The sequence below is a fragment of the Siniperca chuatsi genome, linkage group LG13 (assembly GCF_020085105.1).
Source record: "Siniperca chuatsi isolate FFG_IHB_CAS linkage group LG13, ASM2008510v1, whole genome shotgun sequence".
NCBI classification, from domain to species: domain Eukaryota; kingdom Metazoa; phylum Chordata; class Actinopteri; order Centrarchiformes; family Sinipercidae; genus Siniperca; species Siniperca chuatsi.
Genome location: NC_058054.1, coordinates 10629878 through 10649699, shown reverse-complemented (window position 1 = coordinate 10649699; position 19822 = coordinate 10629878). Strand labels below are relative to the sequence as shown.

The 19822-nt window shown below is 38.3% G+C and overlaps 1 protein-coding gene across 2 annotated transcripts in view; it reads left to right on the top strand.

Annotated features, from left to right (window-relative positions):
* atp6v1h (ATPase H+ transporting V1 subunit H) overlaps nucleotides 1-19822 on the top strand; it is a 23366-nt gene extending 3544 nt beyond the window's left edge. Inside the window, exons 5-14 of one of the 2 annotated variants that reach the window (XM_044221120.1) lie at nucleotides 408-521; nucleotides 1982-2086; nucleotides 3371-3430; nucleotides 4392-4489; nucleotides 6093-6285; nucleotides 9642-9820; nucleotides 10225-10350; nucleotides 11638-11739; nucleotides 12788-12901; nucleotides 19429-19822. In XM_044221120.1, coding sequence (XP_044077055.1) covers nucleotides 408-521; nucleotides 1982-2086; nucleotides 3371-3430; nucleotides 4392-4489; nucleotides 6093-6285; nucleotides 9642-9820; nucleotides 10225-10350; nucleotides 11638-11739; nucleotides 12788-12901; nucleotides 19429-19498 — 1161 coding nt within the window. In that variant the 3' untranslated portion in view covers nucleotides 19499-19822. The remainder of the gene's footprint in view (nucleotides 1-407; nucleotides 522-1981; nucleotides 2087-3370; nucleotides 3431-4391; nucleotides 4490-6092; nucleotides 6286-9641; nucleotides 9821-10224; nucleotides 10351-11637; nucleotides 11740-12787; nucleotides 12902-19428) is intronic. The other variant, XM_044221121.1, reaches the window with a different exon arrangement.

Genomic DNA, 19822 nt, shown 5'->3' with positions numbered 1-19822 from the left:
TAGGGGTTAGTTCAGTGCCTGGGCCTAAAGCACTTTCTAGCAATAAAAAACCTGAAATCCCAGCAGCCTCTCTCTCTCAGCCAATCACCTCTCTGAGGCAACAGAGAGGTGACTGGCACTAATGGCCACACTTTCCAACTGCTGCGTGATGAGTCATGGTTATTGTTTAAAGCCAGGAAACGATTTATTGAGTGATTGCAGTTTTTACATCATGACTTATTTGAAAATTACTTCCATATTATCATTAGACATTTTTTTCTTTGAGATCAAAATATTAATTTGTTGCTTGTAAAGATGGATTGTGTTCCATGCAGTCAACCAGTCACTCCAGCTGTGCAGCAAATTAGTCTGAATCCAGTTTTACAATCCAAGAGCTCATCTAAGACCTTAATTCAACTGTTACTCAGGAGAACCATCAGCGTGTGAACATCTTCTTTGACTACGCCAAAAAGACGAAGAACACTGCCTGGTCCTACTTCCTTCCAATGCTGAATCGTCAGGACCTTTTTACTGTCCACATGGTGAGTTAAGAGATATTGATATTAAGTGTTTTTAAGGGTGTGTATGGAAAAATGCAAATGCAGGATCACAATTCAAGCTGTCCCTGGTATGGGGCTTTTTTCCTATCTTTATTCAAGAGTGTGGTCTTTTAATTTGAGAGCATGACTCATTGATTTTACGTTCAGATTTTGTAATGCTTTCCCTCAAAACCCTGCCCTCACACTCAAATAGCCCCTGCTTGTGCTTAGATTTGTTCTTCTTCTGCTCAAACTGTATGCTTGCACTCAGATATATTGTTGCTTGCACAGATTTCCTGCGCTCCAGCTTCAGCCCTTCTCCTCGCACTCAGGCTGCTTCTGTGCACTCATGAAACACCTGCTCTCAGATTTCTCAAGCACACAGTTTGAGCAGAAGCAGAGAAAATCCATGCGCAAGCAAGGGCTATTTGAGTGCAAGGGCAGGGTTTTGAGGGAAAGCATGACAAAATCGTGAAATCATCCTCTCAAATTGAAAGACTGCACAAAGATAGGGGAAAAACCCCATATCCCTGCAGCATTAGACTAGTTGGTGCATGTCACACCCAGTGCAATCGCACAACCAAGACAACCTTTTACTATTGCTGTTATTGACTATCATGAGGAATATTGTTAGTTTGTAGATTAAACAAGGTCAACATATGTGCACAGTGGGCTGTGAACTAGGTGAGGAAATAACCATGTTGTTCATGCTTAAGCACAGTGTGGTATTTTTTGTAGCTGACATGAGCTAATTAAGCATAATCTTATTTTTCACAGATAAGATGGTGTATTCCATTACATTTTTCACAGCCATGAATTTTTCAAAAGAAATGACCCTGCTTCTAATCATAGCAGGGCATCAATAATTCCTCACAAAGCAACCTTCCCCTTTTTCCACGAAAACAGGCAATTAATGTAATGATTTCTCCCTGCCACCCTTTTTCAAATAAACGATGACCACCCAACGACAAACTGAGTACTATAATAGGGCACCCACAGCTTAATTAAAAATACCAACCAGATGGCATCCAGCAGGTGGGCATAATGTGACCCCCACGTCTGTGACACAGCACTTTAACTCAGTCCAACTGTCATGCTGACTCTTGCTTTTAAATTAGAGCCTCAGTATTTCTACACATCCTCTCCTGGCAAGGAGGAAATTGGAGAACAGAATTTGTTCCTGTCTCATCACAGGGTACAGGAGGCACTTTACAAGCTGAAATTGTTTATGAGGTAGTTGAGTAGAGATAGTTTGGCCTCAGTCATTTTTGCACATAGATGGGGTTGCAGATCATGTTTTGTGTTAAGATGCTGGGGTTTCAAGACAAGGTACTTTAAATTGAAGAACTTATCTCCTGATGCTATGCTGTGATATTTCAATGCAGTTTATTATTGTCTTGCTGTAAATTTCTACTGTTCATGCACAACAATATGAATTTAAAATGTCCTCCTTCTTTTATTAGGCGGCGCGGATCATCGCTAAGCTGGCTGCCTGGGGCCGTGATCTGATGGAGGGAAGTGATCTGAACTACTACTTCAACTGGATCAAAAGTCAACTCAGCTCACAGGTATGTAAATCTGAATTTTGTTGCTAAAATATCTTGATGAGATATTTAAAAGTATATCTATCTATCTAAATATGTTGATTACAGGAATGGTTTCAGTGACATTTGTCATTGCTTATAAGACAAAAAAGTCATTAACTGCATGTGAAACAGAGACATCAATGTTGCCATGTGTCCTGTTAAATATTTTGTCATTTTACAGTGTCTTCTTTTTTTTTTTACTACAAATTGTATGTTCTGTCTGTTTTATGTGACTAACAACACATTACTACTACTAGTAATCATATAAGGTGAGGGGAAACATGTTGCCTGATAGTGGCAGTTGAAGAAAGGTGATGGGGGTCACCAAAATCAAATCAATTAATTTATTCTTGTCAAGGTCATTACCTTTCAAGAGAAATATTGCATGTTCATAATGAAGAAGTCTGGAGTTTATGCTCATTTGAAAATAAAAGTTTGTTATAGGTTGTGCTGTTGGACAGGCAGCACTCTTGACAACATGATCAAATTCTGTGTCTGTGTATATACAGTATACTGTATAGTTAGTTTTGAAATAAATGTACTTTTTTGTTTCTTCTTTTAAATTTATAATATCATGGCTTATTAATTTCTTAGATATTGGGTCATCACCTTGTAGAGACATTAAGTTCTTCTTTCTCATATGGAGTTTCATTTATTCCAGAGTATAATTATCTAAACAGCAACTTTCTCTTTCTATTCATTTTCCCTAAATTAAGTTCTATTGTTTGAGCTAACAGTGAAAACCTTGTCTGTCTGAATGAATGTAATGTATTTATTCATATTGAGTTTGAGCAGGCTTTTAAGACCTTGAGATGGTCTGATGAAAGCTGCACTGTAGGTGCTGGCTTTGCCTTGGCAGATGTATGCACTGAAGAGTGGGCTGATAAAACAGCTGAATATTGATTCCCAGTTTCCTTTGTGCTTCTGCATTGCACACCAGTATTTCTAAACTATCCGGAGGTGTTCTTCAATGCAGGTGTAGCCAGCTCTTCCAAAAACTTGATTTTGTCAGTCACTCTTTGTTTTAAACAGTCTGTTCTTTGCAAATTATGTTCTTAAACTATAACTGCTTCTTGAAATTGCGTTTGATATTCATTTCTCTCCTCAACAGCTGATCAGCGAATCAATGAGCATCCACTGTCACTGAATTGCATTTGTGTTCAACCTCACAGCACATAGTGTGTAGTCCAGTGCCACTGTAAATTAGCTCGAAGCGATGGTTTGTGAACAATTGTGCACCTGTTTCTTTTGTTTATCTCTCATTAGAACCTACATGGTACAGGTCCTGAAACAGGCTCAGGAGCAGGAACTATTTCCCCCAGTGAAGTGAGTATGAGTGAAGTGCATCTTCGGTCATCCTGGCGCTTCAAAAACAACAAAAAACAAAACAGAAAATGGCAGGGTTTGTGCAAGCTGGCATCTGACAGCTGTCACTGGACTTTCACATCTTTTCTTTCCCCTCTTTATCTCTCCCATCCCTGTTATTGCACTCCAATTTTTCATTAACAATTGCAGATTGTTGGAAACCTGAGTCTGTTAGAGCAAGTTTAGAGGAATTCTCCATTTTGACAGCATGGCGTTTGCTGCCCCTGGTTGGTTTTAACTGTACAAGTGGAAATTGCATGCAGTAAACCACTTCTCCTTAATGCTGAAAGCGCATGACAAACACAGCTTTTCCTGTACATCAGGATAACAATTAGCAGCAGCATCCTACCATTTTATATCCCATACTTTATCAAGCGTAGCGTGATTATTCTGAGAAGTGTGCTCAGAATTCTATTGATACGAGCGCTATCTAATAACTGAACATCATCTTTTCCTCTGCATTTTCAACCAGGTAACCTCCTCTCCTCCACTCTTTTGTCGTTGCTGCTGCCTGTTCTTTTTGCTGGACTTCTTTGCTTTTCTTAAAGCTCCTATAATTAACAGACTAATGTGATCTATTTTCTCCTCTCAGCTCACTCCACTCTAATCTCAATTTACATTATTCTGCTCAGGTGTGATGGGACATGTTTCCCTGCTATTGCTCTGTATTGTACTATTGGATCTGTGATCTAGCATGTGTTGATGTATAATACTATAGACTGCATGTGCAATGCGTCAGGTTTGATCGATGACGGTAATGCAAGTTTTGGACTGGCCTTCTTCCATGTGCTGTATCTGCTTGTCAGCTGTTTCAGAACTGCACTGATTGTACTTGACCTTCTAACATTTTGTTTGTTTTCCTGATTACACAGCTAAGGCTCACTCTTCTGTTTGAGTAAATGTTTGCCTCTGTCCTTTGCAGAGCTCTCAGTACGTCCAGTGTGTGGCTGGATGCCTTCAGCTGATGCTGAGGGTCAATGAGTATAGGTTTGCCTGGGTGGAGGCTGATGGAGTCAACTGGTGAGTAATGACTCCTTATAAAGAGGGTTCCTACAGTTCTTATACTGTCTAGAAAAAACAAAAAATGTAATACTTTCCAGTCCTGAAAAATTCTGTAACTGGGCAATCAAACATCTAAGCTGTTCAAACAGGCCAATGATTCAGTATGACTACAAGTATGTTTGATTAATCAGAGTTGTCATAGTTTATGATATCCTTATTATGGCTCTGGGCTAAAGAAGAATGCTTATGGTATTTTATTTATGGTGTCATTGGCATTATGGTATATAATATATATGCAAGGCAACAGTATCTGCACAACAGTCATTTATATAGAGTAAAGATTTTTCAATGCAACAAAGGTCTCCAGCTGGACTCAGACCGGGGACTTTGAGGTTTGTGGACGCCGTCCCCCTGAGCTGTCGTTGTGCCCATGAAAGGAGTAAAGGTGTAATTGGTTTACAGACAGATGTCAATTTAGAATTAAGTACGCAAAAGTACAGCAATGAGTAAAAACAATAAATACAAAAAAGTTTTGTCATCATCACTCATCACCAAAACCATCTAGAGAGAGCAGCAAGAAGAAGAAGAAAGCAGAAACTAGAGGACCACCCTGTCGGATCCATAGCTAGCAACAGGCCAAATTACATTTTCTTTGAAAAGCCAATTACTGATTGAATAAAAGACCTCTTGTACCTGTTAGTGCCATCTTTATACAGGTGTAATCTCCGTCCTGATGGAAGCAAATTAAGCTCACTTTGTGAAGTGTGCTGGGTGTTCAATAAGATGACCTGAGGCTCTGATGTGACACATATTGACCCTTTGTGCTTCACAACATAAATCAATTTGAAGATTTAATACAGTTTCCAAAGGCAACAATTTCAGTAAAAATGTTATTTTCTTTGTGTAACATTCTTGATGAAATTTACCTTCTACTAAACAAATCTTCTCTCCACCTCACCTGAAAATGGACCTAAAAATCAATAGTGCTGAGGATCCAAAAAATACCCTTGTTGATGTGAAGTGTACTTTTGTTTTGTTTTGCAATTCAAATCTGAGATGTTAATTGACAGTTTCATATCATATACTCACTCATGACATAGATGCATTATATTCTGCAGCAACATTTCTAAAGGGAGTAGGTGGTTGGAACAGTGTAAGACATTGAACGGTGCAAAAAACTAATAGAAGGCTGAATATTCCTGTGGCTGTGTGCTTGTGGTACAAATTCTTAATGATTCTCACCATCTTTCACTTGGCCCCATACTTCTTTCTTAATAAAGTTTTGTAAGAATAACCTTCATTTGGATCATATAATTATTGCACATCTATGAGCTCTACATCTCTGCACTTACCAGCTATTTCTGCAAATGTATGACCTGCTGTCTAGCTGTAGTCATTAGTACTCTGTATTTTGAGCAGCTCTTCTAAAGACTGTCTGAACATTTCATTCTCAGCCATCATCTGAGATAATGGTTGAGCAGCATGTACGCACACAGCTGTGAAAACTACTCTATTTTTAAACAGATGGCACATATAGATGCAGCTCCTTTTCCCTAGCACTTTAGGTTGTTGTTTTTCCATTTTAAATTTTATTTATTTATATAATTTTTTTCTGTTTAAGCATCACTGCGGTGCTGAGCAACAAGTGTGGTTTCCAGCTCCAGTACCAGATGATCTTCTGTGTTTGGCTCCTGGCCTTCAGTCCTCAGCTCTGTGAGCAGTTGAGACGCTACAACGTAGTGCCAGCACTGTCCGACATCCTCCAGGAGTCTGTCAAGGAGAAGGTCACTCGAATCATCCTGGCTGCCTTCAGGGTATGTGGAGAATTTCTCACTCGTTCTGTGTGTCTCCAAAATGCCACTTTTTACTGAAAATGTTTTGATCACTCTGGCTGAATTGCTGTCTTGTATCGTGGACCTTTGTTTAAAACAGTGGTTCCCAAAGTGGGTGCGGGACAGGCCAAGGGGGCTGCAAGATTTATTTCCTTTTTTAATTTTTACTGTACATTTGTAGATTTTACCACATAAAAAAGAAGTGAGATTTACATTAGCTACATTTTGTATTGCGTTTTTTTCCCAATGTATCAAATGGAAGAAATAAGCAATAAAAACAACTGAAATCACCATATTAATATGCAGTCAGGCAGAAGCTAAGGTGAAAGTAACACAGCGCACTTTCCAGCACACACATTTTCTAGGTACACATTGGTCAGAAAAGGCGTCTGTCAGAGCAACTGATGGAAAGATCTGTCACTATAAATAAGGGCACTATGAAGGGCTGCCGTTGTTTGATAAAGTTTGGAAACCACTGGTCTAAAAGTCTTTTTATTATTTATATTTTTAAAATTCCTTGCAAATGTTTACAGGTCATAGTGTCATGCCAGCACTTTTATACTGACATAGAACAGTCCATGTGTATTTTTCAAAATCTTGCACAGCACTTTGAACATTGGCATTTAATTAGGCTATATACTTTATCACAACAAGAGCAAACTGAAATGACAACTCTCAAACAGCAGATGAGGCAGTCTATAAAACAACCAAACCCATAAAAGATACATAATACGATTTATGATTGTGCTGCGCTTTCAGCTCCCTGCTGTAATTGCTCAAAACATCTCTTGAATATTTAATTTAGTCCTAAGAGCTGCGTTCTGGGCTTGCTCGGTTGTTTTGTGTTTATGCCAGGTAATGAATTCCCCATACTATGCCCTGACAAAATTGAATTAATGGCAGAGGCCGCATTTATCATCCATGCTGTGGTGCTTTTTTACTCAAGGAACTTAGTGGGTCGGGCAGGGCACCAACACAGGTCTGGAACATCTGGGAAATACAATGAAAATCAATATGATAACTTCCAGGTCTTCAGAGGGCTGATTATTGTGTTTGGAAGAGTATAGAAATTATTTCTTAGTCCCAGATCATTACACATTTTATGCAGATGAACACTCCTCTGTTAGTGAACATACGTTATACAGATATTTTTTGTTAACAATAATAATCCTTTGCTATAACACAGTGCATTCGTCTAGTCGACAGCCTGCAGAACCTGGCCACCCTCAGCACACATCATATTGAATAGCAAACAAAATATTCATGTCGAGTCAACCAATTATGGCCTAGAGGAAATATGGATTTTTAAATGAAAAGCTTCAGTGATATTCTGACTTTGTCCAACCCGGCTACACCAGACAGCCTCAACGACCCTGCTCAGAGCACAATGGTGTGGTAAATGCCTGGCATTGATTACATGATTGAAACATGAGCTCATATGCCAGGGGAGGAAAGTTAGCTGATTTTCAAACCCAACTTTAAGGAAGGTATTTAAGGTTGCTTGTACTTCTCTGTCAGCCAGTTTCCATCAGTATTTCACTGTCATTGTAACCTCAGTAAAAAGGCATCTGTGATCCTGATGGACTTCCTCTCTCGTGTCTTCTGTTTACTGAAAGAAATTAGTTTGAGACCAAATTTTAGAGAATATATTCTACTGTTTTATGTTTGCCTCAATGGACTGCATGTGTTCCTGCTTTGAATTTCCCCTAAAGCTCATTCATCACACCTCTCATGCCAGCAGAGCTGTCACGTCAAGTGTTTGTGAATGCACCCATAAAAGAAAGGGCCCCGTTTTTAATTGGTCAGAGAAGTTTGTTGTTCAGTTTGACTGCTATATTGCAGCTAATTAAAAGCAATGGTGGGCAGTGAAGGGAGACCCCAAAACATCTTGACATTGAGTAGGTTTTCCCCTGAGTCGTTCAACTTACCTTGTGTGTTTGACGTAGAGTAAGGAGAGCTACAAAAACATGGTTCCTCACCAACAAACAGAATTGTTTTGTTGAGACCCAAGGGCTCCCTATAGTGTGTCATGCAGATTTTGAGGAAGATGGGATTATGGTATGTAACAGGAATTCTCTTTTTACAAAATCTTTTTATAAAATTATTCCACGTTGTTCTGCATGTTGCTATTTTCCCAAATGTCCTAATTATGCAAATTATTCTGCTCACCACATGGGACTAGCAATGTGACTGAAATTATCAGGACCATCTGGAAGTCCTTGAACACATCCTAGTGGTTTCTTTTTTTGAAAAACATATTCAATTAGGCTCCATAAAACATGAAATTTATTTTAGCCGTATGCCTTCAAAGGCAGGCAGGCTCTACACATTTGCTGTGACCTGGCCTATTTGCTCTGTTTGAGAGGGATGTTGTGCACACACACAGGTTCTGTGTTTCTGGCAAGAAAAAATGTGTCAGATATTTGCAGTTAGCTGTATGCTATGCCCTCAATGGTGGCATAAATGGTTCAATCAGAGTATGGAGTGTGTTTCCTCTACCTCAGTCCCACTGCTGAAGCCACTTTTCTTTTGTTTCACTTCAAAACCACATTTTTTTCAGAGTTTCTTGAACTTTGTCCAGAGAATTTGCTACAAAAGTAGCTTTTACAATACTTGAACATTGTGTTCTTATTGCAGCACAGCTCTGCCTTCATCCTCTTCACACCTCACTCACAAACACCTGAAACTGAATCCTGGTGTAAGAGGTGTATTTTGAAATCTTATCTACCTTGGAAGAAATTCACAACTTTAATAATGTTATTTGATATCAGGAGCAGGTGATTTGGATAAAATCCTAAATCACAGTATATTTAATTTGATATTATGATAAAGAACTTTTTGGAAAATCAATTGAGAAACTGTTTGAAGATAAAATAATTAGACAGAAATGTCAAAATTTTTGGCGGATAATACCCGAAAATCAATGTTTACCCCTGCATCGACTCCCTCGACTGGATGGTAGATCGACCGGACATCCTCTGGTCCGTCGCCAAACCATGAACTGAGCCCTTTCTTAGGTCAATGTATGAATCGGCAGGCGTGACTCAGGAGGTAGAGTGGGTCATCCACTAATCGCATGGTTGGTGGTTTCGATCCCCAGCCCCGACATGGTAGCTCGCTGCCATTGGATAAAAGCTCTATATAAATCTAGCTATTTACGATTGACCATGTGCTCACTACTGTAAATTTCCACAGGTTACTGCACTCTCTAAAAGTTCTCACTCCACCACATTGTTAGCAAACCACAGAATTATGAGCCATGTTTTCCTCTTTTCATCATATGAGTGAAGTAATTAATATACAACACCTGTTCCTCACGCTGTTGTTCTCTGTGACAGAATCTTCTGGAGAAGTCAGCAGAGAGGGAGACTCGACAGGAGTACGCTTTGGCCATGATTCAGTGCAAGGTGCTGAAGCAACTCGAGAACCTCGAGCAGCAGAAGTACGATGATGAGGACATCACCGAGGACATTAAGTTCCTGCTGGAGAAGCTGGGAGAGAGTGTGCAGGATCTCAGGTACCCAGTGGACTCCATTTCACGAAAAATATGCAGTGAATTTTCCCAAACATTTATTTTTTAAATTCCAAAGTAGTTCTGCTACAGTGAGCAGAATGTGAAAAAAACTAAATGTAATATTCTGTAAAAACAAAGGCTTGGAACAAAGCTTTTAAAAGAATTATGGATATTTTAGTGTTGTACATGAATCTGGTAAATCTTTATGATGCTATTCTATTTTCTAAAGACATCTTTATTTTGAATGCTGCATTGATTACATGTGTGGGTGACCTCTAGATATTCTTGCCCATATGCTGTGCTTCTCAAATCACTACTCTACACAACAGATGGGTTGAAAGAAAGTAGCTTTTTCTTTTTCTTGGACTTGTTGAACTTTTTGTTCTATGTATTTTTTTTATCAACAGCTCATTTGATGAGTACAGCTCTGAACTGAAGTCCGGCCGCCTGGAATGGAGTCCTGTGCACAAGTCTGAGAAGTTCTGGCGTGAGAACGCTGTCCGCCTAAACGAGAAGAACTATGAGCTCCTCAAGTAAGATGAAGCATGTGCTGGAGCCAAACAGTTTATTTTCTCCATGGCCCTCGAAAACTAAAAACTAGAAACTAATGCTGTTGAAAGTACAGCTTGTTCAGGTCCACAAGGGCACAAAATATGCTTTATCATAAACTAAGATATTGCCACTTGAGAAATTCATTTAAATTATGTGTATGTATTCTGAATTTAAATGTGACAATTGACATTAAAAGACATGATATGAATCAGAAAGGTTTAATTGAATTTAATGTGAAGTTTTTTCTCTCTGCTGCTCAAAGCTGCATATGAAAATGAGGCTTTGGAAGGTTCAATACAGCTTCCAAAATTGAAAGAAAAAGTGTAATGTACATTTCAAAACTGCTTTTGAATTAATTAAAACTGAATGAGTTGGAAAACCAAATTTCAGAGTAAGAATATAAATGGCATGGCTCTAGAAATCAAAGCAGCAAAGAAAAACTTGAGCAGTTTCATGTAGGAACTATTTTCTTTCGACCGATAGTTTCTACATGAAACTGCTCACAACAAGGTCTGATGAAACTGTGGGAAAATTTGATTTTAAGGTAAAAAAAAAAAATGCAGATTAATTTTTAAATTTAGATTCAAATCAGTATTAAATGTCACTGGTCAATTATCCACAAAACACTCAGTTTTGTGGATATTTGATATTTTCAAATTGTACTTTTAACAGCTACTGAAAAGGCACACACTCACCAGCATCATGTTTGATGATTGCACAGCCTCTTTACATTGTTTTTCATTGTTGTTGTGTGTGTGTATCCAATCTAAGGACTCAGATCACAAGAGATAAAACATCAATTTGTGCCTGTGTTCCTTGTTATTCCAGTCACACACACTGTTGGGCCTATTGACATTCACTAAAAATCCTGATCTACCCATCTCATTGTCTCATCACTGTCCTCTCTCTGTAATTACCCTCCTTTTTTATTAGTCTCTTTCCCCGACTCTCACCCATGCTTTGTCTCTCTTTAAAACCCGAGGTGTCACTTTTTCAGAGGATGCCTTATGTCTCATGTCCTTGGATTTAGATTTTAGAGTTTGGGTTTTTCCTCAGTTTTAACATCAGTCTAGGCTTTCAGAGAGATCATTGCATTTCTACATCCAAGATAATCTCAGCTAATCTATTTATTTTATGAAGCTTTCTCAGAAAAGTATCTGAGAAATATGTGATTTTCAGAGTGAATAAGGTGTGATGGAATCTGCCTTTTGATGTAGACAGACCTCTCCATTTGAATGCCTCTCTTTTTGTCTGCCTTTCTTCAATAGGATCTTAACGAGGCTGTTGGAGGTTTCTGATGATCCCCAAGTAATAGCAGTGGCAGCTCACGACATTGGAGAGTACGTGCGACATTACCCACGTGGCAAACGGTAAGGCATTTTTGCTGTGAAAACGAATTCATATCAAAGCTTAAAGCCGCTATCTGTAGAATTTCGGACTTTGGCACCCGAATGTGGTAGTGTCAAAAGACATTATCATAAACAGCAATACACGTTGCTACCACAAAATCCGACTTTTGCCCACGGATCTGACCTGGGAACACCTAAAGGGAATCCATATCAAAAGCAAGATGACAGCGGCGCGTAAGCACTACTGAAACATCCAGTCCATTCTATCCACAGCAACTCTGACCTCCACCACTGGAGACACCAAGAGGACATACTGTCTTCCAAAAACTTAGGCCACAAGTTCCAATTGATAGCTTTGATAAAATTGAAGTGTATTTTTTCTGTGACACGGGTGAGTGACGGAGGTCAAAAACGTTAAAGAAAAACTCTTTCTGTGCAGTTTGCCCTTTAGGTGAATGGGCTGAATTTCACCAGGATTAGGTAATTTTTCTACAAACAAAAGCTAGTGTTCAAATCACATAAAAATTAAACATATAGTGGCTTTAAGATTGTATTTGCAGTTGCCCTTACATTATGTACATCTGCTTGTTCCAGTTAGTTAAGGGGTTGGTTAACAAAGGGAAAAATGCTTGCTGCACACCATATCTTAGTTCTAGACGTACTTAAAAATAAATTCATGTTGGTAGTTTTACAAGTACTGGAAGAGTGAGCAACACCTTTTGCATGTGCTTCAACAGGTTCACTCCTCCTGAGCATTTTGGGTGGACTTTCATTATCCCAAAGTTGACACTATTAGAGTTCCTGTACTTTCACCTACTTTTCTTTTCTCTGGTCATACCATTTGCTGTATTATCACATGCATTATGCATGTCTGTTTTCCTTTTCAAAGCACTATATCCTTTTACAAGGCCAGTGGCCCTTTATAAGATACATAGAACATTTCAGTCAGGCTGGATTCAATTACCCGGTGCTGCTGGACCACTGAATAACCTAAATCATGAAAAAAGTATCTGTTTTCTCTGTGGATGAGGACTTTCTGCCATTATTCCTTTTATTCCTCCCATTTCAGGGTGATTGAGCAGCTGGGTGGAAAACAGCTGGTGATGAATCATATGCACCACGAGGACCAGCTAGTCCGTTACAACGCGCTGCTGGCTGTGCAGAAGTTAATGGTCCACAACTGGTATGAACACATTTGTAGCTTCATTGATCTTATACATTCTGCTTGAACCACTTATCACCTAAATGTTATCATGAGGAAAACTAGCCCTCAATGTTTTAGTTGAACCAAGCTTTCTGACATTAAATAACAATCTCCTACATTTGCATACAAATGATTAAAGGTCCTGCACACCCTCACAGGTATTTTCATTTATTTTGTCTGATTAGACGTCCCCTTGGGTTAAAGTTGGACGTAGATATGCTGGGAATTATGTGAGGTCGATAGACTCTGTGTGCTGATATGAATGATAGAATTATAATTTGCTCCAGCAGGTGCAACAAAGCTAACAGGAGATTCACAGAGATGTCACTCGAGCTCAGTCTGTACACGCCCACACATTCCTATAAAAGGTTTAATCAAGTAAAATAAGTGAAATCACCTGTGTGGGGTGGACCATGGCAAGGTCTTTAAAGATGATCCGAGATACTTAAATACTTGTTTATTTCATCCGTATTCAAATGTTAAAGTCCGTATTTGTAGCTTTATTTAGTGACGTCCAACAGGTCACTGTTTTGACTTAATAACATAATTTAAGGGATCCTAAACTAAAATCCTTGTTAAGCTTATGTGTTTCTGTAAAAAAACATATATATGTCGGCTGATATTTTGCTCAGTATCAGATTTTTTAAACTCTCAAATATTGATGTCAGTATCTATTCAAACCTCTCACTGGCACCATTACAAACTCTATATGCTTTATTTTACTGAAGCGCTGGTCAGTACTTCAGCTTTAATGTTAAGGCACCACTCCTCAGATTTTCTCTGTGTCCAAACACTTAACTCTCCCATCATCTTTGTGTGTTTTTTCTGTCTACTGGATTGCTTGGAAACACTAAAAATCAACAAGCAACAAGTGAAAATGTGTTTGTTTTGCTGCCACTATCTAAAACACACTCTGCTCCCTGAGCAACTGTGGATGGAGGTATTGTGTTTAATATCATAGTGTAGTGCTGTTTTCCTATCTAAGTGACCATAATGTTCCGTGTATGTTCACTGAAGTGTGGGCAGAAGTTTATTTGTTCACTGTAGCACAAAAGGTTTTCAGTCTTGTTTCAGTAACTGAGAAGAAAGATAAACAGATTCTCATTATCAGACCTACAATAGAAAGCAAGATGCATTTTCCGCACCTCAGCTTAAATACTTTAACTTCCAATGTAAGATAAATTTATTTTAAATCTATAATTACGTTTTACAGGCTGAAAAATCAGATAACCGTTGCAGAAGGAGAGGGGGCAGATTCTGGGTTAATTACATGAGTTTTGAGAAGTTTGCTTAAAGCCCAAAGATATCTTTGTGAGTTAGATACCTGTTTTAGAAAATATATACAGTATTTGGCCTTTCGTTGAATCCCAGAAATTGGATCTCATGTTGTTGTTGTGGTTTCTGTGATAAATGAAAATAAGCAAACAGGAGTAAAGTTATAGAAAGGTGGTGATAAATTAAAATGAGAGGGAAAAAGACGGAATAAAGATGAAGAACTAAAATGAAATATACAGGTAAGATAAGAAAAACTAAGCGCTGCATAAAAATCTCTTACTACAAAAAAGGAAAAGCAGGAATTAAACTAGCATATGAATGTCTGAGTTGAAAACTGATGCAAAATTCAGCACACGCCTTTATACTCTAGACAAAGTTAATTTGATTTGGAAATAGATATTTAATCACAGCTTTTAGCTTCTTTTTTTTTGCCACATAAAAGCAGCAGCGTGTCATTTGAAAGCCCGGCACACAAATCACATCTGAAGACATTCATCCATTCTTGTATTGTCATTAATTTGTACTACTTGTAAGTCTTTATTCGCCCACGCCTTCCCCTTTGATTGGCTTGAGGTGATGACATGCTGTACCTCAGCCGTGCTGACGTAGCAGCACAATGGTTGATTTGTTTTTGTGTTGAAATAATATAATGGGTTAGAAAGAGACAATGATGAAAACACATGAGCATTGTTGTTCGTGTCAGTTTTCTCTGTTAAGTGCTGGCTGCTTTTCCACTAGTTTGTTTATTTCGACAGGACCTATTATGTGAGGAGGGTTTATGTCTCAAGGTTGTTTTGTCACATTGGATAATGTGTGCTGCCTACACTTCATGAAAACAGAAATGTGTGAATGCTGCTGCAGAGTGAGGAAAATACTGAGGTTGGTGCTGTTTTTTGTTTTGTTTTTTGAAAAGGTGAGGTCTCATTCACCTACAAATTGAAGATATTTTCAAAGCAGTTCACCACACCCACTGTCACCTTGAGTTAGTTGCCATGTCGTTGTTGTTAGCATGAGAAGATCCTCTGGTCCCTACTTACTGAAGGTCTCTGCTGCCATGACAACAGCAGAGATGACTGTGTGCACTACAAACTTTATTATAACTGTTATTTATCCTTGTGGCCCTTTTAGTCTGCTGTGGAAAGTCGTTTTCTTTAATACGTTTCCTGAACTTGATTTGTCCTTGTGCTGTAGTGGCCTCGGTGTCTAGATTGAAGCACAGTCCTTTCTACAGAAGTCTATAGTTGACATGTCATGATACATTATTACATTGCATTTCATACACTAGCCTGGCTGTTAGGCCCGCCAAAATACCCAAACGTCTGTTCAAGATCACTTTGTACTCCTTTTAAAAAGCCAGAGGGAGGGAGTGAATACATTTCAAGAGTGGGAAAGTGACCTTGGTGAGAATTTCAAGGGACCAAATGTTCTTAAATTCATATTCCTCTCTCCAGTCCTCATTTTACTGAAATTCTCACTGAGTAGAATGTGCCGTTGTTTGCCAGTGATCGAATGCTGTTTATTTTCCCGATAACTTTATCTTTATTTGTATTCTTACATTATAATTGATATAGCTTCTTAAAAATGAGCAAAACATGCTCTACTTGTTAAGTTTTATAAACCAAAGATGGAAAAAAAATCATTCCAAAAGTCATTATTTTGTCATTTTTATGGCAATAATCCGATAAATCTGTATATCTAATCACTACACTACTGTTTTTGTTTTTTTTGTTTTTTTTCACATCCCAAATTAGACTCTTTGATAAACCTGGTAGACAGGTGCCTAGAGATACACCATTTTAGTTATAGGCCTTCATCAGGCATCAGATTTACAGTGTGAAACAATACATCTTTATATTAAAGCCACCGCTGTAACAACCAATCACAAAAGGGAGACCTGAGACAATTGCCACATCAGTGATTGATAAATACATCCGTAGAATACAAATGAAATTAGAAAAAAAGAAGTTGATATTTTTTTCTATGAACGATTGAATGTGCAGTGCAAGTGTTTTTTATTAACAAAAAAAGTTCACAAAGTGTCCAAATTACTTGGGAGATCTTCACAACCTAGAAGAAAAACGAATCATTAGTGACTTTAATAAATCAGTGTGCAGAAATTGTCCCATCAAAAGTATTTGTCTTACAGCAACGCAAATTTAAGACAGGACCAAGCGGCAACCTCCAGGGCTGAAAAATGAAGGCAACTTTTGGCAAGTGCCAAAAGCTCCAGAAGCGAGTCAGTCTCCATAGAGCCCCGTGTTAAAATGCTCAACTTCACAGCAGAAATCAACATGTTTACAGGCTGGTACAAAAAACAGCTTTGGTCTCTATAACTAATTTCAACCTTCATGACAACTGTGAGGCGGGTGAATGTTTTTATAACTCACCCGTTTAAATTACATTAAGGCTTAAAGTTACGCATAATTTAGAACATGGCCGCTTTGAGTGACAGGTGGATGCCCTCTCAGGTGGCTTGCCGTTAGGTGGTTCAGCAACCAGGCTGCATGTTTAGGGAGCTTTTTCAAAGAGCACCAGCTGCTGCCAGACGTGAACAATAAGGTAATTTGCCATTGTTGTTACTTTGTCATGTAGCAGCAGAAATGTGCTCTTGTTCCTTTTGAGTTTGAATACTTATTGTCTGCCAAATTAATGTAATGTAATGTTATCGCAATCACTAGAAAATTGACCTTGATTGCTGCATTTCAGCAGATTAAAATTGCACCATTTATGTGTTTTATTACATTCAGTGATATATCTTTAAATAATGTCCGCGCTCCATAGAAAAGGTCCTTTTTAGATGTGATTTCCTCTGCAGTGATGAGGCAAAATATTGGATGTATTGTATTTTAGGTTGTTAAGGTCCATGGATTTAATTCTGATACTGTATTCTTTTTATTTATCAAGCATTTATCTTATGATCGACTCTCATTGGCTGGTGCCATCCTCACATACAGTACGACCTAAACATTGTCTATCCCACTTCACTCAGATTGATGATGAATCACATTGTTATTTGTATTTTAAGATGGTTTAGGTTTTTCCTTATACAGCCTTTGATTTAAGTATAACCAATATCTGATAGCTGTGTTTAATGTCCAGGACTCATTTTGCTGTGTGGGAATTAATTCATACAGCAGCTGCAGATACGTACATCATAAAGCACTCCAGCTGCTGAACACTGACTTCATAACTCCATCTCCATCTGCCTTTATTAACTCCCTGGCAGTACTCTGAATCAACATATAGCTGCTATTTGAAGACCAGCTAAAGGTTATCACTGACAACTTCAGTGAAGTGTTTTTTTCCCCCTACACTGTGAGTAAGCTCTTATAGGAAATAGGGGATGGTGTTCTAAAAAACCTGTTGTGTTTGATAGATTTGAATTAATCAGGTGTGAGGAAACATCTGCAGAGTCTGCAGGTTTTCATTTCTACCAGAAACAAAAAATTATTTCTCAGTTTTTAATTAACTGCACTCTAATCAGAGAATGTGCCAGGGGTAGATACAGACTTTTGGCCCTCGAAAAACACTGTGTATACCTGCTTGATTTGTTAGGAAAATGCTTTACTGTTCATCAAGCTGGGGTCAGTAGCCAACAATGAGATGAAACATTAAAGTGCAGACATGGAGGCTTTGACCGGAGACCTGAAATTCATTAACTCACTGCTGTGATTCATACTTTCATTACTGTAAAAATAGAAGTAGGACAGCTTTGTTGCTCTGCAGAAAAATGTAGACACATTTATCAGTTTTATCAGCACTGACTGTCTGAGTTTTAGTTTTTAAGGAGAACATAATTTGCACCATCAGAAATTATTTGCCAGCCTTTTCCATTTTCAGGTTTGTGAGAGCTGTTTGATATTTGTGGTTGCAGTAAGGTGAATGTCATGATATCATATCTGAAAATGTTACTGCCAAGAAAAGCCTGAAGTAGTGTGACCTTTCAAAATAATGGCATTTTATTTCAGTGCTTAGACTGACATCATGTCTGGGTCAGAATAACCAGGAGAAGCTCATATTCTGAAAATGAATGAATATAGTATGAAATAGTATGAAAATACCACTTGCTCTGAAATTAAAGGATATTGAAGGTCGTAATTTCACCCCAATAATCAACTGGATAGGAATACATTCATTAAAGGAATAGTTCAACATTTTTGGAAATCTGCTCATACGCTTTTTGCTGAGAGATGAGAAGATTGATACCACTCTTATGTCTGTCTGTTCAATATGAATCTGGTTTTGGGAGACAGGAGCTTAGCTTAGCATAAAGACTGGAAACAGGGGAAAACTGCTAGCCAAAGGTAACAAAATCCACCTACAAACTCACTGATTACTCACTAATGTTATGTCATTTGTTTAATCTGTAAAAGAACTGTGCAAAGTCTTGTCGACACTGTGAGGTTGCCAGGAAATCACTGCTCTCGGCCTGAGAAAGAGCTGAATTAATAATAGATTAGTCAATTGGCAGAAAATAAATCATCTTTTGTTAATCAGTTCATCTCTTCAGTCTTTTTTTTTTTTTTTTTTTGAAAAAAATTGTGAAAAAATCTCAAACATTCTCTGGTCCCAGCTTCTCAAATGAGCATATTTGTTGCTTTTCATTGTAATATATCATTGTAAACTGAATATCTTTGGGTTTTGGGCTGTTGGTCATACAAAACAAGCAATTTGAAGATGTCACCCTTGGCTCTGGGGAAATTGTGATGACACTGCGTGACAGAATTTTATAGAACTATCAATTAATCAAGAAAATAATCTTCAGATAAATCAATGATGAAAATAATCCCTATTTGCCATAGTCTCAAACAATGCCCCCAGAAAAAACGCAATTTGACAAGTTTTTGTGCAGATTAAACAAACAAGATATAACATGTTAATTAGTGAGCTTAAGAGGTGCTGGTAGTCGGATTTTGTTACCTTTAGACAGAGTTAGGCTAGCAGTTTCCCCCTACTTTATGCAGTCTTTATGCTAAGCTTAGCTTAGCATAAAGACTGCAGGCTGTAGCTTCATATTTACCATACAGACATGAAAGTGGTATCAATCTTCTCATCGAACTCTCGGCAAGACAGCAAATAAGCGTATTTCCCAAAATATCGAACTATTCCTTTAAAGGATATTGAGTATTAAAGGCCATAAGGTGTAGGGGAATTAAAATGCATCTAATTCCACATTAAATGGGTTTGTGTTGGGAGTGCTGAAGTGTAATTTGTTGTACTTTCTTTCACAGGGAGTACCTGGGAAGACAACTCCAGTCCACTGATCAGCAGCAAGCTCCAGCCGTGGCAGCTCGAAGCTGAACTGTTCCTGTGCATGTGTGTTACTGTGTGGATGAGTGTGTACCGTATGTACATTGGTCTTTGCCATTTAATAATCAGCCGTTCATTTTGTGTAATGACTTGAAAATCAAACGGTGTGGTTTCCTCCTTCCGCCCGCAAATCCCAAACGATCCTTGATGTTACTTGATTTAAATGTCATAGTTCGTGTCGTGCCCTCTCAGCTAAGTAATGTGTGGTGATTGAAGTCGCACTTTATGTCTGTGATAATGTACAAAACTGCAACTTATTTAAGTCTTACCTGTAAAACATTGTATGTATCCCAATAAAGATGCTTGTCTATGGTG